At 42.7% G+C, this 24,590-nt stretch overlaps 2 protein-coding genes across 7 annotated transcripts; both read right to left on the reverse strand.

Annotated features, from left to right (window-relative positions):
* Positions 1-544: 544 nt before the first annotated feature.
* On the reverse strand, positions 545-18,327 carry dnm2b (dynamin 2b). Of its 6 annotated transcripts, none has more exons than XM_084006316.1 (20): positions 17,904-18,321; positions 15,304-15,377; positions 15,066-15,215; positions 14,763-14,966; positions 13,895-13,993; positions 13,434-13,594; positions 13,035-13,177; positions 12,775-12,910; positions 12,604-12,671; positions 10,903-11,041; positions 8,968-9,054; positions 8,727-8,797; positions 7,405-7,459; positions 5,135-5,245; positions 4,909-5,018; positions 4,709-4,820; positions 3,592-3,759; positions 3,260-3,486; positions 2,523-2,768; positions 545-792 (listed from the first exon to the last, which is right to left on the reverse strand). In XM_084006316.1, exons 1-20 carry the CDS (start codon positions 18,062-18,064, stop codon positions 753-755), a joined length of 2,562 nt encoding a protein of 853 aa, XP_083862442.1. In that variant the 5' UTR covers positions 18,065-18,321; the 3' UTR covers positions 545-752. The 6 variants fall into 6 exon arrangements, with proteins under 6 accessions (XP_083862442.1, XP_083862441.1, XP_083862439.1 ...); XM_084006315.1 differs by lacking the exons at positions 545-792; positions 10,903-11,041 and adding exons at positions 1,302-2,296; positions 10,011-10,149 and having other exon boundaries at positions 17,904-18,323; XM_084006313.1 differs by lacking the exons at positions 545-792; positions 10,903-11,041 and adding exons at positions 1,302-2,299; positions 10,011-10,149 and having other exon boundaries at positions 17,904-18,323.
* Positions 18,328-19,500: 1,173 nt separating this feature from the next.
* LOC311011608 (uncharacterized protein) lies at positions 19,501-24,454 on the reverse strand. Its single transcript, XM_084006645.1, has 7 exons — positions 24,199-24,454; positions 24,003-24,059; positions 21,344-21,655; positions 20,566-20,664; positions 20,263-20,370; positions 20,107-20,150; positions 19,501-19,998 (listed from the first exon to the last, which is right to left on the reverse strand). Exons 1-7 carry the CDS (start codon positions 24,236-24,238, stop codon positions 19,750-19,752), a joined length of 909 nt encoding a protein of 302 aa, XP_083862771.1. The 5' UTR covers positions 24,239-24,454; the 3' UTR covers positions 19,501-19,749.
* Between the last annotated feature and the right edge of the window lie 136 nt (positions 24,455-24,590).

A 24,590-nucleotide genomic window follows, 5' to 3' on the forward strand; every position in this document is an offset into this window, starting at 1 on the left:
GTGTTTTCCCGAAAGCCATCAAGAGTCTCTGACTAAACGTGTCTGTTGACGCGCCTCGTTCCTGCTTTTGTAGCTCCACCTAAAGTCTGACCTTAAAAACATTCAAAAACAACTTTGACATTAAGTCGAAGTTGATAAAAAAAGGTTAAATATCAGGTATATTTGATCAGATATCTTAACAATATGCATGAATTAACTATACTTAAGCGAGCGCTAATATCTGTAAAATATTGGATTTGTTGGAATTGCCCTAACAGATCATATGTTATACTGTCTAGCAGTATAACATATTAATGTGTAGCAGGAGTGTAAATTAATTTATTCTTTTGTCTTCTTTTATCAGGAAAAAATAATACTACACTGGGTGGTTTGTTTAAAGCTACATTTTCTTGATGTTTTCATTCCTTAGATGAATCCTCCATCCCCAGTTTTGACAGACATTTTAAATGAGACAAAGTATATCAGTAGTACGTATTGAAAAGAGAAAAACATGACCATCATCTCCAGTATACATTACAATACAAGCTCAAACATATGAACAGAGGTGATCAGTTACGCTGTGGACTGACTCAAGCCCATCACAAACCAGATGTCAGCTTTCATCCACTGTCGTAATTCTGCATCTTGGCCTTCCTTAAATGTCCTTAAATAAGAAACAAAGCATCAACAGTGTCAGAATGAAGATGTGGGCTCTAATGCAAGACTCTTCCAGCTTGTGGTGACTGAGTCCAAGTCTGAAGTACTCGACATTTTCACCAGTGGTTGGGACGAGAGGGGACTTGTGGAGGTCGCCTGTGTGAGAAGACCATGAAGAGGTTTTTAGGCTCGGTCTCTGTTTATAAGTGGATCAGTAGCAGCTGACGGACAAAACGGAGAAGGGAAGGATCTCTGGAGAAAAGGAGCAGGACTGCATACCTTCAGTCATTGCTATCTCGCTCAATGGACAGCCCAAAAGCATTGTGTAACACTGTCTTCACTGTGTTGCCACTGGCAACCACGGTTACCATAGTAACCCGCAGCTCCATCAAACAGTAAGGAAGGAAGGGAGGGAGGTCATGCCAGGCTGCACACAGAAAAGTGAAACGTTGTTCTGCATGGTTGTCTCCGTTTTCCTGTCACGCCAGTGAAAAGGTCTTGACCTGGACTCCGTTGTGAATGAACCGTACGCTGGCAACACATACATGTACTACATGTTTGCTGTCATAGATGCAGCGAATCCTACGCCAACATAACAAAGAAAGGCTTGGTGGTGAATGAGAATATAAGAAAAGAGTGTCTAACAGCAAGAACAGGCACCAGCCGCCACACCTTCTTTTTCTATTTCTTTATTCAGTCCGGCACTTAAAACACTTCCTGGAAGCCCCATTTTTTCTTGCATGATCATTTTTTTTTCTTTACATTATGGCTTTTTAAGGGGCTAAGCGCTATCATTTTTGCTCAAAGCACTTGGATACAAATGTCCCTGAGACTGAGCAGCGGTTGGAGGAAACCGTCTAGAGGCTTTGCTGTTCCAGGTCACTTTGACCTGAACTACTGCCTAATTATCAGTAAGACACCAGAAGGCACCTGTGCTTCCTCCCAGCACCCTTCCTTCTCCTCTGCCTCCATTTTTAATTGGTCCACAAACACCAAAAGCTATTACCATAATATACTTGGTAAAATATTGTAATAATTAGCCAAAAAATACCGATGCGTACAAATTTGATTGGTCAATCTGATTTTAATAAGCTCGTTTGAAGGCTTTAAAAAAATCAACCAACAATGAAGAAGAAAAAAAAAGGACTTTTTGAAAAGTGCTGCTTACTTGATGAGGTGCTTAGTGTGTAAGATTACTGACAAAACATTAGCAAGTATAAAACCCACAGAAACATTACTTCTAAAATTGTTTTCCTACTATTATATAAAAGTTAAGACTCATGTATCATTTGATACACAGTTGACTTGCTGGATCATTACCTTTACGTCAATTAAAATCATCAAATGATTCCCTTTTTTTAATACTGAATGCAGAAAAATTCATCATATCCTTGTTACAAAAAGCGACCTACACATTACGTCAAAAGTACATACATAATTTTTCTGAAATGCACAGACTGGAACAGCATCAGATTACCAGTTACAGTGGGGCAAAGTTTGAAGTTATAGGAATATACATGGAAAAGAAATGATGACCATCTCTGCTCACGAGAAAAATAAACGTGTAAACAAAAAGAAAAGGTGTGTTTGTTTCTAGTCAAGCAGGGAGGGCTCTGAAGGACGTATGACAGTGGGTCGGTTGGGAGCAGCCGGGGGTCTTCTGCTGCAGGAAGAGAGAGGAGGGATGGGGGGAGGGGGAGGAGGGGGGAGAAGAAACATGCAAGGCCAAATATCATCAGATAGTCATGCACCAAAGATTCCCAAAACACCAAAAGCCAGAGCATACAGTACAACCCATCACCAGCAGTTATTCTCAATTTTCCCAGCAACTTCCACCAACACCGAAGTGTGTGTGTGTGTGTGTGTGTGTGTGTGTATGATTTTACCTGGGAATCCCGGGCGGCAGTGCAGGAGGCACACGGGCCGGCCTGGAAGGGACAAGAGGCACAACACCGGAGTTGGGATCCCCCGCATAGGCCGTTTGGCCCGGTGGTCGAGAAGGCACGGGTGGTGCTCCGAACGCTGGGGAGGGGTTGAGGGGTGGCGGAGGACCTGGGGTGGGCCCCCTGACCGCTGGGGGGCGGCTGGGAGGGGGTGCTGTTGCCGAGGCAGCGCGGGACGCCGGCGGAGGACTGAGACAGAGAGAGAGAGAGAGAGAGAGAGAGAGAGAGAGAGAGGATGCTTTTGAGTGAAGCGTTATGTATATTTTTGATTCACAGAGTGTGCAAATATGATGGTTGTAATTAGGATTATATGCTTTGAGTTTGAGTCCATATGATTTATTTTATTTCATTAGGTGGCAATATTGTGATGGTATTTTGGTGTCCATGGTTAAGGGACAGGAGTCTGCTAGCTGACTGTAATGATGAATGTAACACAGTTTGACTGCAGCCCAACTGCAGCTCGACTCCATTTCTTTTTTACCAGAATACAAACCAAGCAGAAAAATCAACATGTCAGTGGCCTCTGGTGGCCAAAGTATGTAATGACACTGTTTCTAAAACACCTCAAACCTAGTTTGGGCATGTCTTAAATTACATTCATTGTCGCTTACACAGATACCACTACATCTGCAGTAAGCTCATATTGGCCGACATATTTGTGTTTGATCATATGTTCTTACCTCGGCTCCTTGGGAATCCAGGTGTCATCTACTGGTGGAGGCACTGGGGTAGAAATAGTGGTGGTGCTGATGTCTCCGATGAGGACCAGGGCCTCTTTCAGAGCATGATACATCCTCAGCATCTCGTCTCTCCTCTGAGCCTGCTCTGCTGACTCCTCCATCAGACTGCCCTGGTCCCCGGCCGAGTACAAGTAGGCCAGCAGCTCGGAGTGGATGAAGTCCTTCGCCTGGAGACGTAAAAAAGGAAGTCAATACAGCAACGACATTGCTCATACCTCTCTAGATCACGAGTTACGACCGATGGAAACGGACAGATCAAGCGGAACGCGTACGCTGTTGATCATGAGGTGCATGATGGTCTTGGGCATGAGGTCTCTGATGGACTTGTTGACGATGCCGATGTACGAGTCCACGAGGTTGCGGATGGTCTCCACCTGCCGCTCCAGCTGCGGGTCCATGGACACGGTGTCACTGGGATTCATGGCGTCTTCACTCTCGGGCTGGAGGAGACGAGGACAGAGAAGGAGACGTTTGGTTGTCTGCTTTGATTGACAGGTTCCTACATCAACACATTATTATCATTTTGATTATTTCACATGTGAGCAATCGGTTTTTTGTTTGTGTGCTTTTCACTGTCAATCAAGTCAAGATCAACGCCCACACATTTGTGATGATCTTGTGTTTTGTCTTGTTGATTTAAGCTTTGATCTTGTAGTTTCTGTCTCTTGGGTTTTGTCTTGTTGAGTTTTCCTCTTTCATCTTGTAGTTTCTGTCTCTTGTCAGCCTTGCCACCTCTCCCTCCAGTCCCCCTTCAGTTTGCCCACCTATGTCTCCCAATTAGTCCTTTGTGTATTTATTTGTGTTTTCTCTGTGTGTGTGTCAGTTGGTCCTGTGTTGTTTTTTTTCATGATCCTGCCTGTTTATCTGATCACCTGCTGTTCTCCCCGTGTTCCTGACTCTTCTCCCAGATTTTCTCCCGTGCCCCCGGCTCTGTGTTCGGACTGTTCTCTGTAAGTTTACTTTTTTTATTAAACTTTCGCTCCAGTTACCTCTTTGCCTGCAGCTGCTATTGGGTCCTAATCTGTCTTCCATAGCCGTGATATACCTAAGATTAGAAGCAGTGCTCTTGGGTGCAGCTCTTCCATCCACACTCCATGTGTTTTAGTATGTTTGATCATGAATAACAGATCTGGTTGGACACTCTATTTAGTAAATGACCTGAATATACTGGAGCAGAAGGTAAACTGTGGGTCGCTATGGCCTGGATATTGGATCCCCTGTGCTTCCTAAACAGCAGCCGTGAACGTGAAGAGAAAGGGAAGAAAAATGTACCTTAAAACAAACTATTCCTACCCAAATACATGCAAACAGTTGATCAAACTCTGGTAAACATACACTTTTAACTTGTTAACCACCTACAGTGTTTAAATGTGAGCACACTCTGAGTACCTGGTCTTTCTCTGGGTAAACACCCGCTCTCAGGAACGAAGCCTTCCAGCTGTCCACGTCCTCCTGAGTGTCACATGCCAGCTCGATCTGCCGCAGGTCTTTATACACGTTCCTTTAGGACACATTAACCAAAGATGGCAGTAAAACAGATGAACACCTTTTGAACGTTATTTGCTCTGAGAGGATCATAACATCCACACCTCTGTTCAGTATTGAAGATGGCAAAGACATGTTTGCTGGACATGAAGCCCTTCTCCACGTCTCTCAGCTTCAGGTTGTCGAGAGGCAGCATGTACTTCTTCTCTTTCTCCTGATGATAAAACGCAGTCATGTAATGACTAGAACAAATAAAGCAGAGCAACTTCAAGCCAACTTCCTCTCTAACACATCTATTTCATGCATTTACGGCCCGATAAGCATTCGTACCTCCTCGTCTTTGTACCAGGAGAGGGATTCAGCCGTCAGTACAAACCAGTATTCCTTGGATCCTCCCTTCATGATACTGATGTTGATAGTGAGCCAGCCTCTGCGGATCACCTGCGCACGAGAGCCCAACAGTTGACTAAACTACACACCCCACAAGAGGGGTAATATTTATCCACACAAAGCAAACAGAGGACTAAAAACAAATGAGACAAATATATATCTATACATACAGTATATACAGAGACTGTGCATCAATGTAGAGCACAACAGGCATGCAAGTACAGAAAGAAGAGCACAGTTTAGTCAGGTAAACCCACACTGTATGAAAAGGGAAAAACCACCACAAACGTAGAGACTGAATATAAATATTGCTTCAATGCTGCAATGAAAGGTCACCTTCTCTGCTTCCCTCTCTCTGTCAGACTGATGGACAAAGTGAACGGACACACAGGGACAATCAAGGCTGGAGGTAACGGATTACATTTACTCTTGCTACCGTTAAACACATGAATAAATACATTTTTGGAGTGTTATGAAAAATCCCTCTCTGGAAAAGAAACCGTACCAATGCTGTTATAAAAGTTGACCCTCACATCTAGACTGTGGTGATAATTGTAATTATTGGATGTCTGCATAGTCGAGAAAAAATGGTGCAGTTACCGTTAATAAATGGATAAATTAATGTGAAACCTGGAGCTGTTGACATACCCACGGTGTTTATGACCTGTGCCATAGCGACACGCAGGGTCGAGCTAAAAATGCTAAATGCTAACACACTCATGTGGGTCCTCCAGGCGTGACGTTTGAGCTCCTACCGGCAGTGAGATGTGTTTGAGGACTTTCTGCTGTTGAATGAATGTTAATCCCTGATGTGACGGTACAGAGTCACTCGGCTCGAAACGTTTTGAATTCAAGGAGCGAAGTGGGATCAGACAGGACAAGTGGTCTGATTTTATTCTGCTTTGAGAATGAACGACTATTGATGTTGAACCTGGAGCAGATTGTGGAGGGCTTTTTTTTTTTACCGTTCAGGTACAAAAACACACTGCTGAACGTTAACAACCACGACGAACAACATTGCAAAGCAGCAGAGTTGCTCTCTTGCTGGATTTCATATTGCTTCCATGTCCACGTTGTCTGCTTTGAAGATGTTTTATCCTGCTGTCGGTTCTAAAAGAGGTTTCAGGCATCAGGCTATTTTTATTTGTCCATAATTCTCATCTAATTGTCTTGAGATTTGTTTCTTTTCTGGTTAATTCGTGTGAGGCTACATGGTGGAAGGCAGTTAAATATTTATTATTGATAATCAGTTGTATGCGCAGACTGCCCGTCTGTTGGTTTGGATATAAGCCATCTCCCCAGTAGGAGCGGTGCAGCAATTTGTCTCAGCAGCAAGCTGTGGCGCTGGAATAAAACATTCCCTGCGGCCTAAAAATAATTTACTCCATAGAACCCTTTTCTAATGAGGACTGTTTTAAGTATAGATGAGCTAGCTGCCAAGGAGGAGGAAGATGACCTCCCTCTCATGTCTATCCACATATTTCAGAGTTACATAAAGTAAATGCTCATTCTATAATATACACCACATCTGAAAGGTTGACTGTATATGGGAACAATTTAATGAGGGCTGAAGGGTTCCATCGTATCTTTCAAACTGCTGCCTGTCTCTTACTATGTGACTCACGCAGGTTCATTTGCAGAGTAAGAATCAGAGACATGGATAACAAGACAGGCTATTTACGTTCCATCCTCTCCCAAATATGATCAAAACAGAACAGAATCAAAACAAGATTGGGTCTTTTGGCCAATTTGCTGGATGAGAAACTTGGAAAACGAATGACTGGCAGCCCTCTTGACAGACGGCATCCGGTCATCATGACACATCCATGAGTGAAACGCTTTCGCTTCCCCCTTCTTCATCAAGGAGCTCGAATCTGGTTTCTCGACATGGCCCGAGTGACCGTTGACTCCCCCACCCAACCAATGAGGAAGTGTCATGTGGACGTGCAGTGTGCTAGGGTACTTACAAGAATCTCTCCCTAGGTCATAAAAAAGCGGGAACAGAAGAGAGGAGGGAGAGGAAAGGGGAAATAAAGAGAGAGGACAACAGGGGCACAGACAAGAGTGTGTAAATGTGAAGCGACAAAGGGCAACAATGACAGGAGAGACGGGCTGAGACGACGACAGACAGGAATAAAAGCACAGCAGGAGAAAGCAGCCGCCGTGACGCTACAGTGTGAATAGTGGATCTGTTTAAACAGGCCAGTTACCTGATTGGGCATGACTCTCTTTTTGGTGGCGTTGGCAGCAGTCCTTTGCTGGGCACTGCAGGAGAAAGTACCAGAAACGCTGCTATAATATCGGAGGATGAAGGGGCAGCTTAACAAAGGCACATTACATTATTTACATATTTCTGGGATCACTATTTGATTATTCCCATTATTCTGCCCATTGCTTAGTTTGGTCTTTAAGATTCCAAACAATTATGAAAAATCACAATTTATTAAAGCCTGAAGTGTGTTTTCATGATACTTTTTTTATCTGGTAAATAGTCTAAAACCCACAGACATTCAATTTATCGTCACATGATGATCCTCTCAAATGAAAAACTGTTATTTGATTATTAATTTTCTGTCTATTATTCTACGAAAAAGATTGAGTTAACAAAAACGGATTTATTATTATATAGAACAATTGTCATATCATTAATTTCCTTCATGTTTTTGTGTAGCAAAAGCCACAGACATAGAATAGAGAGACTTTAAAAGAAAGTACAAACTATTATACAATCAGTGTTTCATGTGTTTACAGTAGGTGTCCCTATTGTTGAGAAGAGCTGCTCGTGGAAAGCTGACCGTTCAACCACACAAGTCTGAAAGAACAGAGCCGCCCCTTTAAAGCACTCCTAGAACAGCTGCATTGTGCTTCTCAGTAATGTTGACTTTGCTGTTTTGAAATACAAACGGTGGAAATAGTCCGACTGCCCAATATTGGCTTAGTGCAGATATATTCTTACTGGCATATAATGTCAACAGATACATAAGAAATAAGAAAAATAATGCAGCACAGAAATGCTAGAAAAAATCTGAAAAAAATTAATATTGGTCTCTCAAATGTCGATATTCTCATTGGCCTCAAAAATCTAGTATTGGTAGGTCTGTAGTAAAGGTGATAAAACTTATTTTTAACTGTATCTAAATACTAAAATGTTTTATTTAATTTGTTTTCAGCATTACCTCACATTTTGGTCTTACATTTGATATTTGATTGATCAATCCCTACGCAATGACGGGCTGGATGTTACAGAGAATAACGCAGCACATCATGATTATTTTTGTCTGATTTATTAATTATCTGCTATTTTTTTATTGAACATTTTGTCCACAAAATATTTGAAAATGGCAAATAAAAGCATCAAATATGCAGATTTGAGAAGATGTAACCAACCAATCTTTGTGTGGAAAAAATAATAATGAACAGAATATCAAAAATTACAGATTGATCGATCGACTAATCATTTCAGGTCTAGATCATTTTTAAACCTCTTTCTGGGCTGCTAAATAAACTCCTGAATACGTGTCTTGTTTCTTACTTGGCAAATCCAATGAAGTCCTCATGGTTGGTGTTTATGTACGAGAGCTCAATGTCAATCAATAGCAGCACCTGAGCAGCAAAACATCAAACACGTTAACTGTAACGATGGGCTCTGGGCTGCATCTTCTCACACACACACACACACACACACACACACACACACACACACACACACACACACACACACACACACACACACACACACACACACACACACACACACACACACACACACACACCTGGCTTTTGGTCTTGCTGTCTCTCTCCCTGACGTAGGTTGTGACGATTCTTTCCGTCTCTTCTCTCAGTCGGGGGTAGGATCCCAGCTGTAGACCACACACAGGAAGCACACACACACACACACGCGCGCACACACACACACACACACACACACACACACACACACTGCTGCAGGCACCATGATTAAAGGACACACACACACACCGTGTCGGCTTACGCATCTCTGCAAACACCGTGTGTCTTCATGAGCAGCTACACCCAACCACTGATGCTAAATAAACACACAAATACTGAGCAGGCATGCACTAACGAGCTCCATATCAGCTTGAGATTTCTTGTCAGCTATCGAGGTGTGGATCACAATTAAGGAAACCGGTGAAGGAAAACTGCTGTGATGTCGGAAATGCATTGACTTTGAAAATCATGAGCGTGTTCGATCGATTCTGGTCCATGCTCTGCGTGTAGAGTGTCCTGAATAAACCTTGTTGTGATTCGACACTAGAAATAGAATTGAATAACAACATCTCAAGCTGATCGTGGCTCTGAACAAATCAGGGAGGAAATGGAAAAGAAGATCAGGTTAAAGTCCAGAAAGGGATGGAGATTGGGTACGGTGTGGTGGAGTGGGTTTCATTATTTGTGTCAGTGGTGCGGAGATGGGTGTAGCATAGGAGAGATATGATTTACAATCGCCCTTGACAAGACGGGGTGGGGTTCTAAGCAGCCACATTTCTTATTGTGAGAGCAGGGATCTGATTGGATAAGTGAGGCAGGGTATGGGATTGTTACGTAAATCACCAATTACGGTGCTCATGGGGTGAGTGTGCTGGGGGAGGATCAGAATGGGAAAGGGCACTTTTAGATTCATCATTAAAGAGGGGAGGCAGGTGGGACGTGTGCTGGGGGGGTTCAGGCAGCAGTGAGGGGGGGGGGGGGGGGGGGGATCGACAATAATAGACAGTGACAAGTTAGTTGCTCTCTATCACTCTCTTCCCTTCTCTCTCTCTCTCTGTATTCATCTGTCTCTCCGCTTCCTATTTACCTTTTCGGTGCACTTCCTGATCAGGGCGACAAGCTCGGTGACAACGAGGTCGACGCATTTCAGACAGGGGTCTTTCAGCTTAATGATCTGCTTTTTCACTATGGCCTCAAACGCCAAGTCTGGGGTGAACAGCCCTGTCCTGTGGTGAGGCATCATGGGAGACGGAGGTTTAATGTCGGGGCGAAGGAGGAGGCGATGTAGTGTGGGCCATGATGACGATGATGGAAAAAGGGGAAACGGTGGCAGGAAAATAAAAGTTGGATGGGGGGGATGATGAAGATTGAGGAATATGAGGGGAAAAAAGCATGTATTTAGTTAGTTCTACTTCATGTACAGAACAGAAACAAGCTGCAGGTTCAAATGTTAGGAGCCCACAGCATGGCAATGAAGGCATGAGGTTTTGTACAGATTAAATCCTTATCAAGCGCCACCAACTGGTCCAAATTTTCAACTTTTAACACTTTACTTTTACAGTAGCAAGTGTTATTACCTGCAGACGGTAGTATTTAGCTTGAAGAACCGCTGTGCATGGCAGTCTGGTTTTGTTCCAGCTGTAGCCTATAACCAAGCCTGCAGCTTGTTTGTAATGAACCTGTACAGGAACATGTAACAGCCCGTCTGTTTCCAACCACACAGCCTCTCAGAGACACCACTGCAGCCAGGACATTCAATATATCCACTGGTGTTCATGCAAGTGAACTTTAAAGCAGGACTGTAAAAAAAACAAAACTGCTTGGAATTCATGTCCAAAAGCGCGTAGCTCAGAACTCAAAACAGCTGCTTTTATACAACTGTTGGCACCAAAGCTGTGCCTGGCAGCTCTACCGTCGGCTGGTCTCTGTGGTGTATATGTACGGGTGTGGTCGCCAGGCAAGAGACCATGCAGTGATACCTTATTAGTGCACTGTCTGACTGTGTTGATGAGCTCCTGGATGACCAGGTCGATGCATTTCAGACAGGGCTCTTTCAGCTTTATGATCTGCTTTTTCACTATGGCCTCAAACGCCAAGTCTGGGGTGAACAGGCCTGTCCTGAAGGACATACAGACAAGACAGACGTGGAGACGTGGAGCGGGGAGAGAATGAGACAGGCACAGAGGTAGAGGAGGACACGAGCAGACACAAACTGACAACCGAATGAGGAGTGGTGGAAGAAAAACTGGACCGAGTGAGGTGGAAGGCGGCCATTAAGCTAACGAGCAGCCAGGGAGACTAAATATAAACCGCTCAAAATAAAAGACAACAAAGACTGACAGAAGAGACAGCACACTGAGGTATTTTTCAACCTGGACCCTATCTTCCTATATTTTTTAAATTACACAGCAGCGGCTAGACGCGTTGCAATGTAATGACACCTCAGATTCGAGAGTGTCTGACTCACATCACCACATCCAAATTTGAATCTCAAACAGATCTGTAATTTTATAACATAAAACAACGTCTTTTTCTCCCATAATCAGGACATATAAAATGATAGAATTTCTTGTTTAGTAGCTTGTGTTTATATAAATATATTAGGGCTGTCAATCGATTTTAACATTTTAATCAGATTAATCACAAGGTAACTGTGGATTAATCACCATTTGTAAATATATATGAAAAATTCCCATTTTCTATGTATATTGTTGCGGGAACGGAAAGATAAAAGACAGAAGGCGTGAGTATATATATATATATATATATATATATATATATATTTATACAAATAGAGATGCACTGATACCACAGAGTGCTACTTAATAATACCGTATATTACAGTTCTAACAATAACTTTGAAAACATTTAACTTTGTGTTTTCCTGATATAAACAGAGCAGAGTTTGCAGTCGAGATATTAATAATTAACTGTTTAACCTGCTGTCAGTTACAGTTTTTTTTTTTGTTGCTTTAAAGCGTCCTCTTGTGATTTGAAATCACAAAAATGACCAACCGTCCACAATCTTGCTCATCAGCCACAAACTTAACAAAGTCTGCAATAGGCTAGTAGCTGTACTAGCCAATCAGCAGCAGAGAAGCTCTTTCAAATGTTGGTGAAAGAGGTTGTTCAACCCCTTACAGAGGATGCCGGGTTACCGGGCCTAAGGTTGCCTACCCTTAGAGAGAATCCTACAGATTGCTCATTATTGTGTCATGTGACAACCATGGAAATGTGAGAGTTGGAGAGAGGAGTGATGGCTGAATATTCAGCTGATTTCAACAACCCGGATGCAACGTGAGATTTCAGAAGGAGACTTCTCCCTGAGAGAGACACACGATAACAAACAGACCGGATCAAGCTAGATGTGAAGGAGAATGTCTGCCGGGTCCTTTCCATAACGTTGAGAAGTTTCCCTGAGCGGTTATACTACAACCTGTTCAGCAGCTGCAAGCTGTCGCTCAATACCACATTTGTTAAATAAACACAAAACACATAAAACAAATAGGATCCAGGTTAAAAAACACCAAAGTTATGTGAAACGGGAAAAACCAGATGGACATTAACACTTGAAAAGACTCTGTGACGCTGGATGGACACAAACAAACAGACAGATGAGCAGACATAAGGACAGCAAAGGAAAATGTGTGCAACGTGTAATGTGCTGTTTGCAGGCTTGCCTGACTCCGTGGATGTTCTTGATGGCATAACTGATCTCTTTCCTCAGCTCCTTCTCATCAAACTCCATCTAAGACGCAGGGCCAAAAACAGAACAGCTGGAATCCAAAGCAACAGCTATAATACGCAAATAATAAGCAATACCAGACTAATAAGTAAAAAAAAACAGTCACCTTCACCAGCTCAAAGGGAAAGCGCTCATGGAAGATGCGGTTGATCTTTGCACCACCTGACAAGTTGGAGGTGTCCACTTGATCCCCAGATCCCTCGATGCACTTCTCAAAGTCCACACCAAACTGCTGCACCATCCTACGGATTGTACATAGCAATATGAAAACACTCTTTGAAATAATGTGTGTGTGTGTGTGTGTGTGTGTGTGTGTGTGTGTGTGTGTGTGTGTGTGTGTGTGTGTGTGTGTATCTCTGTACTGACTGGAGCAAAGCCTTGGTTTTGCGTGTGGGGTCATCAGGGCGGAAGTTCTTGTATTCCTCCACCTCCTTCTCCAGTGATAGCAGCTGGCTTTGCAGCTTACTGCGTAACCCTGGCAACGTGTCACGGATGTGGTTGGTAAGTTGCTGTAGAGGCACAAAAATAATTCAGATTTGACCAAAGTTAGAAGTCACCTATATTAACTACGACGTTCCCAACGTTAAAACATACAAACTAAACGGATTTGAGTTCATTGTAGCACCACAGCACAAACAAATGAAAACATGCCAGAAACAGTATATTTTTCACCCCAGATGTGACCAAATTAATTTTAATTAATAGTATCACTCTGTGAGCTTTGCTAAAGGACCTCCAGGGCATCTGCATGTATGTGTGTCTCACCTGATTGAGCGTCTTCTGCAGGTGTGGCGTGCCCATGCGTTCAGCAATGTGTCTGTATCCAGGGTGGGACAGGAAGAACTTCCTCTCAGCAGCCAAGGCTACGCGGATGTCTTTCTTTCCGTCGATGTCCTTCTGACTGCGGTTCACCACCCCGATGTAACCTAAAGAGAAATACAGACAAGACAAAGGAGTTTTTTATTTCATCTTCATGGCTTAACAGTAGGCCACCACCCAAAACCATCATCTTTCCGTTTCTGAAGACCAGGCTGAACTTAAAGCTGTGAACATTTCGGGAAATCAGAGACTTAATATAGTATTATCGCATAGAATATGCAACCAAATATTAAATTATCATGACATCTAAAATTGCAGAACTGCGTATAAGAAAGGCAGTTCATCGACCTGACAGTCAATTTCAAAGCCAAAATGTAGCATTACGGAGCCAAAGTGTGCGGCGTCACCTCTGCGGAGCGGCAGCAGTTTGTTTTCCAGGATGTCTCGTGCGTCCGTCCCCTCATCCATCAGGTCCAGCTTGGTGATCACACCAATGGTCCGCAGACCTAAAGACAAAGGTCTTTGATTATACTGATCTTCTTATAGTCACACATGGAACAGTATTTTGCAGTCTATTACAAACGTACATACAGCAACACTGTATGTTAACATGTTTAGCAAGTTAAAAAAATGCACCATCTTGTTCACCCTCTTATTTCAGTTTTTCTTATTATTTTGCTTACATGAAACACAAGTTACAGCTGAGACTGGTTGAGAAATCGCAGGTGTTATTTTTTTATCCGACGATCAGATGAGTGTTAAACTAAACCGCTAAACTGTAGTTATTTTCTATTCTAGAGTAACAAGCGCCAAAGGTGGGGATGATTCAATCTAATTATATCTCTGCTAATCTTATTCAATACACTTACGCGGAACATTTTTCTAGGTGGATTTTGTAGTCCCATTGGCAATGTTGTAGAGCACACTCAGCTGCATATGTGTGCCAAATGTCATGTTAATGGAGATTCGGTGTGAGGGGCGTGGCCTAAAAGGCGTTGGGGGGTGCTAGCGAGCCACTTTTTTGTGGCCAACTATGAAACTATGAAGTCCACATGAGCACAACAATTTTAGTCAACTTCTGAATATGATGAGAATCCCAAAAAGGCAGTCCAACTTGCGTAAAATGACACAATTTCAAAAGGGCCTTGGCGGCCCGACGTTGTCGGTGCCCGGGCCCTTAAAGTACCCAGTGACAAGATACCAAAAGAAATGCATATTAACATGATCCTGAACACAACGCAAGCTTTCCTCAAGGTCCCGCAAGGTCCCCCTTACCTGGAGGGTCCACCTCCTTGGAAATCTTGAGGGCATCAGAGTTTGCCAGGTCCATGTTGGCCGGGGTGACGGCCAGGATCAGACAGCTCTCCTTGGTGATGAACTGCATCAGCATTTCCCTGATTTGGTGCTCGATGTCTTGAGGCTGGTCTCCCACGGCCACTTTGGTCATCCCCGGCAGGTCGATCAGGGTCAGGTTCAGCACTGAGAGTGGTTGACGGGGCAGCAGGCAGGGAAGGTATCAATCAGAGGTTGAAAACGTGTGTGTGTGTGTGTGTGTGTGTGTGTGTGTGCGTGTGTTACCATTAGGGGAGTAGACACGGAGGTTGATGGGGATGGAGGAGATCCCCTTGTTGGAACCGGTGATCCGGTCAGTCTCTGCTTCAATCTCCAGACGGACCTCATCGAAATCCACGAACTTGCGTCCCTTGCAGTGCAGGAACTCTGCATACTCTACACGGAGAACATATGAGACCAGACATAAGAGAGGGCTAGAGGGGTGGAGAGAGATGGCACAATGTAGGACAGTGCAGGAACTTGCCTGCTTTACTGTTAACCAGCTGAAGGATCAGAGGACGGCGGGTGACGATACCAGATCCTCTGGGCAAGAAGTCCCTGAGAGAGAGAGAGAGACGGAGAGAAACTTAAGCACACAGACAGCTTGGAGACGAGGACAACGACGGACAAATGGTCGTTCGACTGACAGTAATCTCACGTTAAATGTGAAAATAAAACAATCGCCGATTGATTTTTCAGCAGCATTATGCTTTTTTTTTCTCAGTAAATAAATATGAACCAGGGGAGGAAAAGCCCATAAGCCTTTTTGCCTTCAAACATTCTCACACGGTGCTGAAAACGTGTCAGTTTCTACCAAAATAAGAGCACGAGCTCTAAGGCTGAACCCCAGCGTCTACGAGTGTGCATTATTGATGCGCGGCAGAGATTGACTTACAACCCTGCTCATTATAAATAGTGCAAAGAGAAAGAAACGTGTCTCGGTTTCCCCCTTCTCATCCCATCCACGTTTATCAGAATGGAAACTCCCATTCAATAGATTTGTGATCGTTTCCAGGTCACTGGATGCCCGTCTCTCCAGGCTACGATGAGAATATGTCTGTCTGTCTGTCTCTGTGTTTGCCAGGTCAGCAGCTGAGTTGAGTTTCAGCGTAAGCAGGCCACACACACACACACACACACACACACACACACTTAAACATACACACACACCCTGTGCCTGTTGTCCACTGCTGACAGAGCAGTCAGGATGTTGCACAACAGTGATTCCCATCCTCTTTCCTCACCTCTTCCTGTCACTTATGAAAGCGCAACATGAACAATATGATTACCAACAAGGCAGTCGATCAATTAAATGGTTGTCTCCTGTATCCAGTAAACATCCCAGAGACACGTTTGCTGGTTACAGCTCTTCAAATGTGAGGATTGAGTGCTCAGTTTTCCACACTATAGCTTCGGCATTCATCTGCAAGAATTTTGAGTATTTATGAAATGTTTCAGTCAAAACTGACATATTTTCTGGTTTCAGCGCCTTGACTGTGAGACTTTGGTGATTGTCTCCGTTTTCTTTCATTTTCATACTGGAAATGTTTTCATTTTGGACTGTTGGTTGGGACAAAACAAAAACTTTGAAGGTGAAGACATTTGAGGAATAACCAATAAGGATTATTGCAACCCTATATCCCAACCCTCCTGATGTTTAGTCCTTTGAAACCAAGCAGTGACTGTTTGCCCTCACAGCTTATACATGACCACAAAAGAGAGATTATGTGTATATACTATATATATATATATAATACATATCCTCAGATTAATCCCATTGGAGGGCTTTCCACCCATGGGAAGTGGAAAACCATAAATACATTGATCAATAAATAAAATAACTCATAGTTCCAGCACTGACTGACTTAAACGTACCGAGCTATTTACAAGTGAATGAATAGACTGACAAGCCGATGTCTAGTAGGCTAGTTAACAAACCCGAAAGCAGCTAAGTAGCCCTCTGTGGGTATCTGGTACCCAGTGTGTCATATACACATGACAGTGCAGCTGGTGACATCACTGATGACCCCGGCACAAACACATCAATGCCCCTACTGTCTCCCCCAGCCACTGCTTGGGACTCGGAGACAAAAGGCAACAGGAAAGAAAGGAGACGTGGCTAGCTAATCAACATTCCCTATCTCTTGGACAACAAGTGGAATCATTCTGAGACGCAGAAGACTTCCCTTTTCTGGGCACCTTCGCTTGGAGATAGAAACGCAAACGCTGCCACGGATATCTTCAGTAGATTAGGCCTCCGTAGCAGCCACACAGCCCATGTCTTCTTCCCCTTCCTTTTCCTTACAAATAGAGTTCCTCCTGAGGTTTGTTTTAACTGGCCAGGGGACTATTTTCTCATATGCTGAGCTGGTTTGCCACTATGTGTCATCAAAGAGGGTCCACACAACACTCATCACCCAAATTCCTTTATGCTCATTCATCAACCTCACAGGGCAGCATGGTGAGCAGACTGCAGGCCTTTTATTTCAGTACTTCATCATTATTATTATTAATATTGTTGTTGTTGTTGTTGTTGTTATCTAACAATGACCTCATCAAACCTGCCAACAATCTGTTTATAGCCACCCTCACCCTTCAAAGTAAAACATTGACTTGACCTGTGTGATGTGAAGTCTATAAAGACACATTTACAACCGCGAGCAAGCAGTCTAAAGGGAAAAGCAGCCTTTGTAAATGTTTGACAGAGTGGGCCTGAAATGAAGCAGCGGCTGCACAGACCAGTCATAATATAAAGTCCATGTTTTAAATAGACTCAGGACGCGGAGCTCCGTTTTTTGTCTCTTAATCAACAGCTGATTTCTTTTGCGTAATACGCGTAGTTACGGGTCGTGAATAGCTCAGCTCCAAAATGGAAAGAATCCGTTGAGAGAGAAAAAAAAAAAAAAAAACCTTAGGAACTGGGAGGCACCGACACACGGAGCGCGTAACCAAGTGCTTAGTTGGCGACTTTTACGCAACAGCTCGGCGTAGTTTGTCTAAAAAGAATCAACGAGCTACAAGCACACACTTAAAAAGAAATCACATTGTCAGATTAACCCGAGGCTACGTATAAACGTCTACAACCTCCCGACGAAATTCTCCAGCACGGAGCTCTTCCCTGCGCTCTGGCCGCCAACCACCGCTATCTGCGGCAGGTCCAAGTTGCAGCTCTGGCCGATGGAGCTGAAGGCGTCCTGGAGCTTGTTGATGAGGGGAATCAGGTCTTCCATCCCCCGGTTTCCCATGGCAGCACCTCGGTCAGCCCGACGGGCTCTACCCTGCTCTGCTCCCCGGGCAAATAAGAGCCAAAGGGTCGCTCTTCCAGCACAGCAAAAGTTCCCAGATGGCACCGCGGTCTCCCACCAGTCCCTGTGAGTTTATCTCGTGAAAGCACGAGGCGGTTTGGGAGTCAAACTGTCCCGGCTGCGGTCACAGCAAAGGCGAGGTTCTTAGCTGGGTGTCTTGCATGATAAAAGTAGCCACATTAAACCGAAAACTTCTGTCATCATCCGGTCAGGCGACACCCAGCCTCCGCCGGAGTAGGTGGCTCCGCCTCCAGCGCTGCTCTCCTCTCTCATTGGTCAGCTGGCACGTCTGTCATGTCAGCATTTTTACAATACACTTTTTGAACTTTTCTGCGATGGACTGGCGACCTGTGGATGGACTTTTTGATTTTTTTTTCATATTATGACATATACAGTAAAATATCATAATGAGGAATTTCTGTCCCTCATTTTTTAAATGCATTCATAAAAGGAACGATTGTGTGTATTAATAATATTATAAAGTTACTCTCAGTGGTCATTGGTTTAAATAAATTGAAAAACCATTACATATAATGTATTATGAAACTTGACCTTATTAGACATTATAAAATGCTTTATAATGTGTTGTATTTGAACAGATTATTATGCATTATATGTATGTTTAGGGTTGTTGTTAGGGTTGGGGTTAGGGTTAAGTTCAGGGTTGTGAGATGCGGCCCCTCCCGACTTGGACTGCTCCACTTGTTCAATCTGATTGGCTCAGCCTCACCATCGGCCAGGTCACTGACTTTCCTCTGAAGTTACACAGAGAAAACGAAAACGTGTTAAAACGATAAAAAGATGGTGGAGATGACCGTGGATAATTTAAGTAGCTGAAAAAAAGCCTAGTGTAAATAAAAAGTGCACTCAGATTAATGATTAGGCTATCATATATTAAATCAACCATCTTCGTCTTGTGCAAAAATGTAGGCGTTTATCAGCAGACACCATTAGACAAATAACAAACAACTGTCTGCCATAGTTACAGTCCGCATATGTATCAAATTCCTTAATTTAGCCTCAAAACACCAATGAGAACTGAATATAAAAAGACAAATGCTGTTTTTATCTGTATCAGACGGAGGTTCTAGTGGATGTTCAGGAGCCAACCTGCAGATCACCTGCTCAACCAGAAGAGGGCGCTGGAAAGCAACAAACAAGGTAAAGAGGATATGTCCTCATGTGCTAGATCTACTGTGATAAGTACAAATATATCCTGTACACACTCACTCATAAGATGAAATGGATCATGATGAACTGAAAGTGGGGACATTGGTGGAAATTAATACTTTCTGTTATCATAGATTAAAATGGTCACAGAAATGTAGAAACATGTTTTTAGTGAAGACTAAGATTTAGACAGCAGTATCCCCAAACAAGATTTTAATTATCGTAGTCAGAGCACATTCATATTCACATGTATATGTTGTATTATTAGCTACACAGTCATGATATATATGCTAATTAGCTAACTGCTAAACTCTAAATTGTGTCAAATTATAGGGTCCATCACTCAAAAATGTTGCCACAATCACTTTTCTAAATTCTGGGTTGTATGTAGGCCTACAAATGCAAATCCCTCACTGCAGGTTCACCTCTATCTCTAAGGGTAGAACAGAGTCTGCTCATGCAGGAGGATGGGAACCCCTGATGGAGGAGTAATCACAGGCTGACGAGCTGCTTTTACATGTGTCAGGAAATGCATTTGCGTCTGTCGGGCCAGTGACCCAGTCCTCCTGGAGATTAACGCTGGCGTAGTGGAGCTGGTCTGCAGGAAAGTTGACTGTTGCATAAACGGATGGCAGCGCGTCTCCTGATCTTGCCTGCTGGTTAAACATCTGCATTTCGTCATAGTGGTGCTCGCTATGATTTCCCTGTAGAGGAAGAAGGGGAGCAGTGTGATAGATGCAGCTGTTGTGTACACACACACACACACACACACACACACACACACACACACACACACACACACACACACACACCTCCGTGTTATGTTCAGAGTTTGTCCTCTGCTCTGATGATTCCCCTGCAGTAAAAACATGTAAAGAATATCATTTGAATAGATGGAAGATATTTATAGTTAAGCCTTGCATTTATGCATTTTCAAAAGTTTTTTTCCCCAAATGTCGCTCCCTCACCTTGCGTTCTAGGGAGCTTGCATCTGCACAGTACACATACATACACAAGTATCAGTGTCAGTAACAGTGCCACTGCCAGGCACAATACCACCACAATGGTAATCATATCTGCAACCAAGAGACAAGAGTAGAAGCTGTTAAAGAATAAATGCAGTCAGCAGAGTTTTGCCATTCTCAGGTTTGATGCGTGGAGGAAGAGGTTGTTTTTAGTGTTTGTGTGCTAGAAGTGTAATATGTATTTAGGGAGGCATGAACAGCGACTGTTTGCTACCAGAAGTTGACTAGCGAAGGTCATGAGGTCACCTGAATTATGATCTCTATGGGTTGTTGAGGACTTTGTTGGCTGCAGAGCTGGAGCGTCGGATTGTCTGGTTGTGATGTGTCCTTCAGCTGCGTGAGAAGCTTAGAGATGGGACAAAAGGCATAAGAACCACACACACACACACACACACACACACACTCATACACATCATTCATAAATAGTCAGTGGTGGCTGAAGTCTCAGTGTTACAGTGTTAAATTACATTATTTTTGTCGTATTACTGATGTTTTATAATGTAAGCAGCAATAAAATAGCTGCTCAACTTTAGTGTTGTAGCCGCTCAAAAGGAGTTCTCATATAACCTAAAGTATATAAACTGATAAATAATTATATCAGTTTTACAGCAGCAAACAGGATATTGAAAACAAAACAAAAAATATAATACAGAAGTAAAAAACTATACATTAAATATAATCTCAGACAGACGGAGTGGTTGATTATTATATTATTGCAAATATGAAACAGGAGATGTGAAATTGTGTGTTTTCTAGGTTGAATCTTAATTATGAATGTCATCAAGTGACTGTAGCTGTCAGTAAATGTTGTGTAGTAGAAGTATAATCTAGTAGAGTTGAAATACTCAAGTAAAGTTCAAGTATCTCAAAATTGTACTTAATATCAAATGTTTCTTTTTTTATAGGCGATTCATATTAACCTGCAAAGAAACGCTGCATCTTTTCATCACCAGCAGAACAGACATGTGTTGATAAAAGACAGCTCTGCTGGACTCGTAGACACGTGAGTGTAGAAGTTCCTCACCGACAGAGAGGAGGACGTTGCCATCATGCCGACTCCTGCTAGAACCGCACCAGTAGGATCCAGAGTCATCTGTTCTCAGGTTCTTGATGTCCACATAGAAGTACTTGTTTCTCTTGTTATCCCGTATATGAAATCTGCCTTTTACCAAATCTTTCTCCTGCTCTGTTGTTTGTATCAGCTTCTCACAGCTGGAAGGACTCTCCTCTTTGCACAGGAATTTGATGTTTTCAACATGGCTGGCTGGATAGGTGCACGCAATATGGACAGTTTCTCCAGGGCTTTTATTTGCCACTAGTGTAACGTTATTCCCGTCTGAAAACATAAATTATAATTACGTTAAATTTTAAACAGAAACACAGAGCTTAAATAATAAGTAATTGATTTAAGCAATAATGACAAAGCTAACTTTAACCATGCAGCTGGATAGTTTGATCTAGCTGCATCATATCCATTATATTAATTAATTAATTAACTGCAAAGGAACTAATGTCGTATACTGCCCTACAGAGCCTAACTGCAGTAATTACATTTTTGGTCGAATTAGTTATAACTAATAATGAACTCCTTGATGTCTGTTTTATGTTGTGACAAACTTTTAGATTTCAATTTTGAGAAATAATTATAAAAAAATCCAACTCAAAACCAAAGCAATCATTGTGTTGAATAGTGAAGACAAGAATAATAGAAAGTATTAGTCTATTTGATAGGGAAACTACACTCAACAAAAATATAAACGCAACACTTTTGTTTTTGCTCCCATTTTTCATGAGATGGACTTAAAGATCTAAAATTCATTCCAGATACACAATATTACTATTTCTCTCAAACATTGTTCACAAATCAGTCTAAATGTGTGATAGTGAGCACTTCTGCTTTGCTGAGATAATCCATCCCGCCTCACAGGTGTGCCACATCAAGATGCTGATCTGACATCATGATTAGTGCACAGGTGTGCCTTAGACTGTCCACAATAAAAGGCCACCCTGAAATGTGCATTTTTTTGCTTTATTGGGGGTCTGGGGACTCAGAACCAGTCAGTATCTGGTGTGACCACCATTTGCCTCATGCAGTGCAACACATCTTCTTCGCATAGAGTTTATCAGATTGTCAATTGTGGCCTGTGGAATGTTGGTCCACTCCTCTTCAATGGCTGTGCGAAGTTGCTGGATATTAGTGGGAACTGGTACACGCTGTCGTATACGCCGGTCAAGCACATCCCAAACATGCTCAATGGGTGACATGTCGGGTGAGTATGCTGGCCATGCAAGAACTGGGACATTTTCAGCTTGCAAGAATTGTGTACAGATCCTTGCAAAATGGGGCCGTGCATTATCTTGCTGAAACATGAGGTGATGTTCATGGATGTATGGCACAACAATGGGCCTCAGGATCTCATCACGGTATCTCTGTGCATTCAAAATGCCATCAATAAAATGCACCTGTGTTCTTCGTCCATAACAGATGCCTGCCCATACCATAACCCCACCACCACCATGGGCCACTCGATCCACAACACTGACATCAGCAAAGCGCTCACCCACACGACGCCACACACGCTGTCTGCCATCTGCCCTGAACAATGTAAACCGAGATTCATCCGTGAAGAGAACACCTCTCCAACGTGCCAGACGCCATCGAATGTGAGCATTTGCCCACTCAAGTCTGTTACGGCGACGAGCTGGAGTCAGGTCAAGACCCCGATGAGGACGGAAATTGTTTGGTTATGCAAACCAATTGTTTCAGCAGCTGTCTGAGTGGCTGGTCTCAGACGATCTTGGAGGTGAACCTGCTGGATGTGGAGGTCCTGGGCTGGTGTGGTTACACGTGGTCTGCGGTTGTGAGGCCGGTTGGATGTACTGCCATATTCTCTGAAACGCCTTTGGAGACGGCTTATGGTGGAGAAATGAACATTCAATGCACGAGCAACAGATCTGGTTGACATTCCTGCTGTCAGCATGCCAATTGCACGCTCCCTCAATGCTTGTGGCATCTGTGGCATTTTGCTGTGAGACAAAACTGCACATTTCAGAGTGGCCTTTTATTGTGGGCAGTATAAGGTACACCTGTGCACTAATCATGATGTCAGATCAGCATCTTGATGTGGCACACCTGTGAGGTGGGATGGATTATCTCAGCAAAGCAGAAGTGCTCACTATCACACATTTAGACAGATTTGTGAACAATGTTTGAGAGAAATGGTAATATTGTGTATCTGGAATGAATTTTAGATCTTCAAGTCCATCTCATGAAAAATGGGAGCAAAAACAAAAGTGTTGCGTTTATATTTTTGTTGAGTGTATTATCTAGATTGTGATTAAGTAAAAAAGTGAGAGAAAAAATGATTAATATAAAAAACTAATTAAGACTAAAATAAAACATAACTTCATAATATCAAGTCTGATACACAAATATTTTAATAGAGTTGTTAAACCCTTATAGATGCAAGTTAAATGCTGTGCAGTAAAAATTACCTTTTGATCTGCATTATAGTCGAGAGGATGAAGTATACAAAATAATACAAATTCTTAAGTAGAATACAAGAACCTCATCTTGGAGCTGCCGGGTGATTTATTCTACACGGTAGTTTATTTTGACATCCATGCTAGCCTGTCTTTATATGAGAATTTTACATAATGTTTTTACACCTAATTGTACTTACAGTTTATTGCGATGCGTCCTCCTTTGTTTCCTGTCACAAACAGGAACCTGACACTGGCTGTTATTTAAAAAATTAAAGAAGAAGCATCAAGAAAAGTAAAATTACGTTTTTTTCATCATTAACACAGTCAGCAGGTTTTCGCCAAAAAAAAACAAAAATCACATGAGAGAAATCACAAACAGAAGAATATAATTACCTGTTATTAAGTAAATGATGACTTTCAGTGATATTCTCATTGTCCCAGGGAAGCTTATATTAAATTATATTAAATCTTAAGCTCAATTTCTCGACTGTCAGTCGTCACAACACTTGCATACTTCTGACACACTTTATATCTCTTTGCTTAAAATGAGTAGCCACTTCTCTTATCCAGCACATGACTAGAGACATTTGAATTTTAAAATGAGGGTGTATTTTTATAGAAAGAGTGGAAGAGAGACAGAAAGGGAAAAGGAGAAGTGACAGAGAGGGGTGGAGAGTGTTAATTCATATTGAGAGTAATTCTGCACCTGCGTCCCATGAGGTGATGATATACTAATGTAGTTTTTCAGAGGGAGGTATAGACAGCACAAATCTATACTCAAAACT

This window comes from Eutrigla gurnardus, assembly GCF_963514095.1.
Source record: "Eutrigla gurnardus genome assembly, chromosome: 3".
NCBI classification, from domain to species: Eukaryota; Metazoa; Chordata; class Actinopteri; order Perciformes; family Triglidae; genus Eutrigla; species Eutrigla gurnardus.

Excerpts from the sequence above, each read along its gene's own strand:
- dnm2b (XM_084006313.1), bottom strand. The coding sequence starts at position 18,064 with ATGGGAAACCGGGGGATGGAAGACCTGATTCCCCTCATCAACAAGCTC. Across the intron at positions 13,595-13,894 it reads ACTGCTGCCGCTCCGCAGAG|GTTACATCGGGGTGGTGAAC; the intron begins GTGACGCCGCAC and ends ATTTCTCTTTAG. Across the intron at positions 5,019-5,134 it reads CCTGGTACAAAGACGAGGAG|GAGAAAGAGAAGAAGTACAT; the intron begins GTACGAATGCTT and ends TTTTATCATCAG.
- LOC311011608 (XM_084006645.1), bottom strand. The coding sequence starts at position 24,238 with ATGAGAATATCACTGAAAGTCATCATTTACTTAATAACAG. Across the intron at positions 24,060-24,198 it reads CATCATTTACTTAATAACAG|CCAGTGTCAGGTTCCTGTTT; the intron begins GTAATTATATTC and ends TTTAAATAACAG. Across the intron at positions 19,999-20,106 it reads ACTCTGAACATAACACGGAG|GGAAATCATAGCGAGCACCA; the intron begins GTGTGTGTGTGT and ends CTTCCTCTACAG.